Here is a 9567-nt window from a genome sequence, read left to right as displayed (position 1 = left end):
CCACAGCTCAAATGCCTTGTAGACTTTCAAATTCCCATCCCAAATGTCAACACTGGCTCTTCTCAGCACCACACCACACTTGGCTTCTGCAACACAACTGATGGCTATTGCTGAAGGGGTCTTTTGTACCACTTTGGGTTTAGGCTAAAGAAGGATGTTTCCTCAAGGATTTTTTTTTTGCAACTGTGGAACTATTTGAGCAATTTTGGCATAATTCACCTGCATTTGTTGCACACACAGAAAGAAAATGCATGCATAACCAAATCTGGTATTCCAAAAATCAAATTCAAGATGGTTACAAGATTATTAAGTATACTCTTTCTTAGTGCTGCTATGATGAAACAAATAGGAGAGACAATGTAATGTTTTTAAATACATTTCTTTTTATAAGAAGCAAACACAACCCCTTTCTAAGTGATCTCCTACTAGGAAGGGCAACAGTCAAGGATGACAAATCCTTTGAGTGTAAAACCCAGAATTTCCTCCACTTATCATGGTGGACAACCAATCTTTCTCTAGAAATGGTTCAAAAATTTAAATACTGAAATACACAAAAATGGAAACACTCATACATGTGTGACAAATCTGTAATGGTTCTTTGTGATTAAACTGCTGTCTACATGAATAAGACACTACCTGCATTTAGACTCAAAAAGTATTTATTCTGCTACACCCAGAAGGAGGGAATAAATGGCCTACTCAATTATTTCTAAAAGAAGTAAACAATTTACACTCATAGAAAAATTGATAAGAAGCCTGGTTATTGCATGCTCTTTGGAGATTTTGTAAGCTAATAAACAGCGGTATATATCAAAAAAAGTAGGAAAAAAGCACACTGGTAGACAATAAACGTTTATTGATCTTTGGCTTTGGAAATTGTCTTATCTTGGATATGGGAAAACCTATGTAAAATAATGAGTTTAATTCTTTACAGTGCACAAGTGCAAGGCATGCAGAGTACATGTAAGGATACTAAAATACTATAGGAACATTACTGCAGTAGACATTATATGTCCAACATGGGTTAACGCTTTACAAAGGCAAGCAAGTTGATGGAGCCACTTGATAAACAGCAGATATCACAGTTTCTCTTAGATTTGCTGTGGTATTACTATGAGCAACTAATAGACATAAATTTCATTTTAATAATGTATGCATTATAAAAGTGGAGTTAAACTGTAACATTTCAACAAAATGAATAGGGAATAAGAAAGTATAATCTTGCTTCAGTTTTGTGAAATTTACTGTTGTTAAAGAAATTTAGGCATTTAAATGACAAACCAATTCTTATTATTTTCACATTAATATAAAATGAGCAAAGCAAAACTAGCTTCTTAACTGCTCTACAGTAAAAAATGTAACTTACAAGTGGTGTAAGGAAATATTTAGCAAGCTTACTGTACCAGGTTTTCCCAGAGAGTGTACTATATACAGTACGGATTTCTATAGCCACTTTTTAGAGCTAAAAGCTCAACATGCTGTGACAAGCCTTCCTCAGAAGAAGGCTTCCTTTGGTAGATTTCAACGAGCAACACCATCTCAACTTACAAGCACTTCACATAGAGAATGTATCATTAATGCAGGAGCAGCGGCCTGTTGTTTCCTCACTTTTTTAACCTCCTTGCTGAACCAGTCAGTTTCTACCTTCAGCTCTTGCATTTCTGAAGGTGGACAAGCAGTTTTGGAGTAAGGGGGGTTTCACTATCGAATACTCTCTAACAGAATTCTACAAAATTCTACAAGGTTCAACTTTTGGAAGCTTGGTGTCAGTCAGCGGTATCACAATTGGTACTCTTCGTGCTCCAAATCAATTCAGATTCGGTGACCTTCACTGAAATGTTGCCTTTCTGAGCCCAAGCAGAACTACTTACCTGGCTGAAATCACCCATGTGCCTGGGATATAATTAACACCCAGGTGTCACTACAGAACTTTGTAAGTCAAACCATTCCAAATCTTGTAAGTACTTGCTCCAGTCATAAAGAAAACAATGCAGAGGTGGCAGGTGGCAGAGGGAGGGGTGTTAATTTAAATTAGGGGTGTTCAATTATCAGTCATATATGGGCAAAATCGTTAGATTACCACTTAAGTAAGAGGAATGGAAAAGATTTCTTCAAAATCTTGTTTTCAATATGTAATAGTAAAAAACAACACATTGATATTACATATGCCAAAAACTGTATGAAAAAAATAATTTCATAGCAAAGCCTATTTCAAGGGCTACCAGAATCACCCACGATTAGGCACTTTACAATGTACAAAAAGAATATTGGAGGTTGCTTATTAGCTGTAGTAGTTGTACCCAAATATTATCCAGACCACTAAAAAAATCCAAATATAACCAAAAAAACATGCCAAAGTGAGATTTTTCAACTTGTGCTGTGCTTTTCTGATCACAGATCCTGATGAATATTTAAAAGCATAGAAGTCGATTTGTTTTTAAACAACAGGTAATGCAGCACCATATCCATTTAACGCAAACACCTCTTGACACCATCCTCATTGTGAAGCAAGACAGTCTTAGTACTTGTAAAGCTGTAACTATAAAAATCATATTTTAACAGTATTGTAGCAGTAAGAGGAAGCTAAAAATTTACATATATAACACCAGAGTCTTCATTTGTTAAATACTGAAACGAAGGTAGGGGAATCTTTTTGTCTTAGGTCTTTATTCTAGAGTAGAAAGTATTATGTGCTTTTCACTTAAAGACAAAAATAAAAAAGACTATTAACTGATAAACAACATTGAGTTTGTGTGTTCACAGCAACAATGAGACAAGTAGAAGATTTGAAGTAAAATATTTACAACTTGGAAGATGTTCCCTGTGCAATGTGTAACATGTCTACCTTTTGAGAATTTTTAGGCTGAAATTATTTAATAGCATCTTTGCATTAATATTTGCTCACATAAATGGGAAGACTGAAACATTAGACAGCTTTCAGTATCTTCCATTACAGAATTTTTTTCCATGTATATTCCTCCTAGAAAGCCTTACATACTGCTAACAATGGAACAAAGAAATGACCAAAGATAGGAAAAATAAAAACTGTTGGCATATCGTGACATGGGTATGAACTGCAGTTATGAAATATAATTTTTGGTGCCTTTTTCTTCGTCCTATGCTTTTATGAAAAATACTGTGAATATGTATTCTGGAAGCTTAGAGCACATATGGGAGGCAGAGTTACTATGAACAGAGGAAGAGAGAGTAAGTCTGACTTTAAGAAAGAAAAAGTCTGACTTTAAGGAATTTTAAGCCAGGTTTTAAAAAATATATTGCAGCACAATAAAAGAATAATGACTCACTACTAAGGAGTTTGTAAAAAGTTATTCAAACTATTTTGGGATATGTATTTTATAGGCAGCAGGGTCATATAGATAGTATGTTGTTGTGAAAAAATGCCACAAGTACAAATTCTAAGGGCTCTTGACTGATGTGTAATCACATGGAAAAAATCTGGTATTTATAGGTGGATTTTGGACTTTACTATAAAACTGCATACCTGCTAATACTTCTGCCTAAGCATCAAGTGTTAAAAAAATAGCGTAGAAGTTTTTGACTTCTAGTTGCAGGCACCGACATTAATTTTAAGAAATGAAAATATGAGCCACGGTATTAGGATTAAAAATAATTTTCATTAAAAACACCATTGAAATCAAAGGTATAAAAATACATATACACTGGCATGCAAAAACAACATCCAGTGCAATATTACCCTTCTGGCAGCCCAAAGTGAGAGACTGGAAAAGGTTAAGTGCAGCACATACAGATGTCAGTAAAAGCAGCCTGGAACTGACATGTTGGCTTCATGATCTCACCTAGAGGAGGAAGACCTTTCAGTCTAGTACTCAGAAATGCAACTGAGACACACCATCTACTTCATCATACAGCACACATGACTGTATGTGCTGCACAGGTCACAAAGCATGGCAGGCCTTCCTAAAAAAGGAGTTGCAAAAAATCACTCTGAAGCACAAACACCAATCTGAATCAGCCTGCTTAATGAGATCAGACATCTGGCTTCTAAGCATCTGTTGCCTAGATGCTCTTTAGAGTAGATATCTGCAAGGTCAAAATATTGCTCTTTCTTTACCATTTGGGATTTAGGCTGTAGATGCTAAAAATAACAGTCTTACTCATAATTCACATTTAATATTTTATTTAAGATACAAGTAAACTGGTGCTGCCTTCCTCCAAGATTTTGCTCAGGCATACAGATTCCTCCAAGAGAACACAGAGTATTCTTTGGCCTTGTGCTCGTTCAATGTCTCCATTTTGTCTAGGCACTCAATTCTTAAACTTTTAGTTGAAATATCTAGGAACTTTATAGTGACAACATTAACTGTGGGGTTAAGTCTGGGTGTAGAGGTGCTGTGTGGAATAAATTAATGTGCAAAATATGTCATGAGAAAAATCATGAAGCACAGTATTTGAAAACTGATCAAAATTATCTCTGTGAAAAGCACAGCTATTTGAGAATAAAGAAACATAAGGCCTTTTACCTTGGAGAACCTTCCAACAGCTTTAATATCAGATGTGCTCATTTTTTAATTTGATATATCCCAAATGCCTTTTACCACTTAGGTGTAGTTACTGTAAGGAAGCACAGCTCTTTGAATTGTTCCTTGGAAGTTAGCTGAAATTTCCGTACTTGCTAACCCTACACAGAGTGAGGTGATGCTGCCTAAATGTTGTGTTGATGTCTTGGTAGCATTTTTGTTCTTAAGACAAATTTGACTTTACAATCCAGGGATGAACACATTTCTGTTTAAACATCTTGCAGTACTTGTGATCCAAATAAGAAGAACTGCAACAGAAATTAATTTTCTGTAAGTATCTTCTGTACAAGGATGTTCTCTTTTACTGATGCTATGATTTAATCTGTGGATCCTTTATGCAAGTGAATTCTGGAGGAGGGAAAGACTGTGCAGCTAAGAAAACCTCAGAAACTGGCATAACCTATAGTTTGAGAAGGAATTAAAAGAGGACAAGCACAGCCTGAGAATGTCACCTACAAAGTGTAAGAATAGGCTTTCTATCATTTATTCTCCTGTTCTTAATCAATGTCTCTTAGCTCAGAAATAGCCCAAGTGTTATGTTTGGACCTCCCTGAACTTGCTGGAAGACTTGGATTTTTCGCTGTCTTACCCTTTGTCTAAAGGGACCCACATAATAAAAGTGCAGAGTTTAAACAAATATCAACAAGTTTGTTCATATTTCAGATGGAATTTTAAGTTATTTGAACTATTTAAAGGAACTAATCCTTCAAAAACAGATAAATTTAAACTAAACAGAAGTCAAAATACAATCTTGAACTAATTTAGCCTACTTGGTTCTGAGAAGGGAACACAGAGACAGCGCTGTAGATTGGCAATGGAAGTCACATCACCAAGAGAAGAAGGGAGATCAGAATTTGAGAAGAAACAGACATGGACTCTTTGCCAAAGGAACATTTCCTTCTAAAATCTCTCAGAAACTACGGGAGATCTCACTGTGGCCTCCCAGTACTTAAAGGGGGCTTATAAAAAAGAGGGAGAATGACTTTTAGCACAGGCAGGAAGTTATAGGACAAGGGGGAACACTTCTAAACTAGAAGAGGGGAGATTTAGATTAGGTATTAGATGGAGACTCTTGCCTGTGAGGGTGGTGAGGCACTAGATAAGGTTACCCAGAGAAGCTATGGCTGCCCATCTCTGGAGGTGTTCAAGGCCATGTTTGATGAGGCTTGGTGAAACCTGGTCTGGTGAAAAGTGATCCATTCCAGATTCATTCCAACCCAAAACATTCTACAATTTTTTTAGTAAGTAGTGGGCAAAAATCAAGACAAAATGTTTAAGAAACCTGAGTAACATCTACCAACCTTTCAGCCACATTTTATTGCTTTTCCATTTCTGCAAGATGCTTTCCCCCCACTGCCAGGTGCTGCTAAAGGTCTCCATGAAACAAACAAAAAAAACCGCATTTGCCAGCTGCTGTTTCAAAGGAACTTACTACAGAAGTAAGTTTGAACCTTACACAATACATATGGAAGTCAGGACGATCAGGGTTGCTACTTTACTTTAAAACACATTTTTGATCATACCACATACTTGTCCGAAGCACTGCTCACAACCTTAGCAATATGGTCCCTCTGGTTTCACTGTCACCACATGTTTCAAAGGCTTTTATTATCATATTTTAGTTTTTCATAAGCCTTCTGGACTCATGTCAGGATTAAATGGATCCAAAGAAAGACCATCTCCCACTCACTGCTGACCAGAAGGTCAACCATTCAATTCTGCACAACAATGGTCTGTAGAACAATGGAACAGCTCAGTGGCTACAAGCACTGATCTTCATGTTTGTAACACTAGGTGCCTATTTTTCACTGTGATCAGTGTAATGTCTGAATAGTAAGTCAGCATGAGCTCTTAGCAAAAGCTTTGTGCAGTTCAGCTACATGATCTTTATTACTTTTGCTGAATGCATTATTATATAGCTACAGTTCACTTTTGCTTATAAGCTTTCAGAATGACTATGTCAGCAAAAACTGTTCCTTAACATTATTTTGAAGTATTCTCAAGTATCCAAAATTTACTCCTTCAGATTTCAACAGGTACATCTCCTATATAGTGAGCTTCATTAGGCAAGTTCACTACCAGAATCAAATTGTTTTGCATTATTTTATTTTCTGAACAAAAGATTGGCATTGAACACCTAACTCTAACTTAAAAGCTGGCCTTACTAATTCTGTTAGTAATGATGTATCTCGTAATGATATATCTTGAACTGATGCAAAAGTGGACGCAGTATTACTGGATCTGTCATATTTTGTCATTCAATTATTCATCTGAAAAATACTTCCAAGGAATGACTGAAATTTGAAACTATGAGGTCAAATATTATTCTTTAGACCAATTCACAGTTAAGTGTTTGTCCCTATTAGTTACAAAAACTTGGTGTGAAAACAACACAGCTTGCACTCCCAGTCACACTGAAATACTGCAATGAAACCAGTAGCATCATGCAAGGTGTTCTCAGATGTCCCAAACACATGCAGTAGGTACTATGCTGGTATACAAAAATCTTTCTCCAGTAAATGCAACTTAATAAACTAATAAATAACTTTAAAAGCTTTCAACACAGCAAGATAGTTTATCACCAGCTTAAAATCTTGACTTTCTGCATCCATTGAGTTTGTTCTCCCATATGGTAGGTTTGCTACATATTAAAAAATTAGTTAAGCTTTTCCATTTATAAATGCTTATTATATGCCAAAGCTGTACACAAATTCAAGAGAAAAAGAACAGTAACATAAAACCAGCTAGTATTAGCTAAAAAACCCACTGACCTCTGTGAAGTTTAATATTAACTGTTTAAAAAAGCTACTGCATATAAATCCCCATTCCTGTTTTGCAAATACACAAAACATCTGAAAAACTGTAAATAACTTTATGACTGGAATATATCTATCCAGTTAAGCAAAAATTGTAAAGTTAATACTTTGCTCTTTTTCTTATTACATGGCTGTTTTATTATACAGAAAATCTATTTCTGAAGCCAAGATATATAATTTATCATTATATGGTCAAGTTAGCACAGATTAAAGTGGCAAAAGATGATGATTTGACAGAACAGAAATTTTAAGATTAACAGTTTAGGTAGATATTTTCTTCCAAGACATAGTAAGTTCTTTAGTATAGCTAAGTACCTCTAAAGAGGCACAAAAACCAAATAGCCCTTTCAACTGAAGTGAAAAAAGAAGAAAAAGAAAAAAAAAGAAAAAAAGAGAAAAATTTAGAAGTTTAATTTCAAAAGGGAATCTTGAAATTATTAGATACATATACACCCCTCTCCTATAGTACTGTAAGATACATTCAGGAATTTAAAATAACGATTCCATATTTCATATATATTATATATTTGATATATAATATATATGTACATTACACATATACATATGCTATCAGTCAGCAGGATTAAACTGTTTTGATTTTAAATGTTTGATGTCACTAATTATTTTGGTTTTGAAATGTTTAGTGTCACTAATTATTTTCTATTCTTTTGTAAACTCAATGGAATTTATCTACTACCTCAAAGGAAGAAATTTAAAAGATCCAGACGCAATGTGTGGATCAATACTAGCACCAATACAGATGGCCATTACTACAAAATGACTGCAGGGACTGAAATAATATAATTGTTATAACTCTCTTCTTACTGCACAAGCACTCCTGCAAAATATGTAGGCAGCAATACCTGTCAGGTACATACATCTACTCCTGTTTAATTTATGTTTTATACAACTTTCCTTACTGTAATATACAGTATCTCTTTTGTCCTGTTGGATTTTTAATTTTCCAAGGAGAAAAGTGATCAATAGCTATCCAACAGATTTTTTTTAATCCCCTCTCTCTCCTTTCACTTGTATGGCTCAGTTTCAAGACTTAATCAATAGGCAGCCATCATCACTATGTCCAGTACCCTTTGAATACAGTTCAGTCAGTGACTGTTGATGCTTAAAAACCAAATTTTTGAGTTTCACTTGCTGTTTATGGAAACCAAGATACTCAGAGGTCATATCTTTTCAGCATGCTTATCACCATCTACAACACAATAATGTCAGTCAGTCCCAGGACTATAACTGAATTAGTTACCTACCATTTGGGTAACAAAAATAACAACCCAGTTGCAATTTTAAACATTTTAAGATTATTCGCCCTGAGAACACCAAGGAAGTCTTTAAAAATAATTATGATATGTCTTCTCTTCACATATATAGCTTTCTTTTGTCTTCATCTCCTCTTGGGTACCTGGGATACCTTGTATCTAGAATTTGACCTCACACCTGCTCAGTCAGTTGACTTGTTCATGCCACAGTCAGGTACTGGTGATAGAAGAGACCAAAAAGGCTTGTAGAAAAAAGGCAAGCAGCAATCCACCAAGTAAGGAAAGACAGGAGTCCCCGGAACAGGAGAGGAGTGAAAATATTCTTTAGGCTTCCCAGAGCCATTGTTATTTGTACTACAGTTACTTTCATCTTTCCATCAGCAGGTGGAGACTCAGAATAAACAGAATTGGGAAGCAGACTGTTTTCTACTGGAGTGTCAGAATTCAATCCTGGATAGATGCCCCAAGAATAATTACCTGTTGAAGAAGTAACAGATTTTTGTAAAATTAAATTCAAGTTCTGTTAATTCAATCACTCTACAGTCTTTGATATATTTTTAATAGACACACCACCCCCAAAATGTTGTTTTTATAACTTAGTAAATACAAAGTATATTAATCTGCAAAACTTCCTGATCATACCAGGAAGTAGGATGAATCAATCCTACTTCATCCTGGGGTAGGATTCATCTTGTATTTTGACATCTCAACATCTACATGCGATTAGCTGCCTTGAAACCTCTGTATGTCCTGAGTACGACTGATCTTACCAGATGGAGACATCTACTCCAAGGCAGGATGAATCACAACTTACTAAAGCCTATCTCTATCCACTGTCTTTTTCAAAGAGAACAACACAACTGCATGTTTTATAGTACAGGAAACTACAAGATGTTTTTATATTGCAGGTATCCATGA

The 9567-nt window shown here is 35.4% G+C and overlaps 1 protein-coding gene across 3 annotated transcripts in view; it reads right to left on the bottom strand.

The window, feature by feature from the left end:
• Positions 1–752: 752 nt before the first annotated feature.
• Positions 753–9567, bottom strand: part of TMEM161B (transmembrane protein 161B) — a 43163-nt gene continuing 34348 nt past the window's right edge. For all 3 annotated transcript variants that reach the window (XM_030968410.1, XM_030968411.1, XM_030968412.1), the window contains one exon: positions 753–9126. In XM_030968410.1, coding sequence (XP_030824270.1) covers positions 8849–9126 — 278 coding nt within the window. In that variant the 3' untranslated portion in view covers positions 753–8848. The remainder of the gene's footprint in view (positions 9127–9567) is intronic.

The sequence above is a fragment of the Camarhynchus parvulus genome, chromosome Z, assembly GCF_901933205.1.
Source record: "Camarhynchus parvulus chromosome Z, STF_HiC, whole genome shotgun sequence".
NCBI classification, from domain to species: domain Eukaryota; kingdom Metazoa; phylum Chordata; class Aves; order Passeriformes; family Thraupidae; genus Camarhynchus; species Camarhynchus parvulus.
This window is presented reverse-complemented; position numbering and strand designations above follow the sequence as displayed.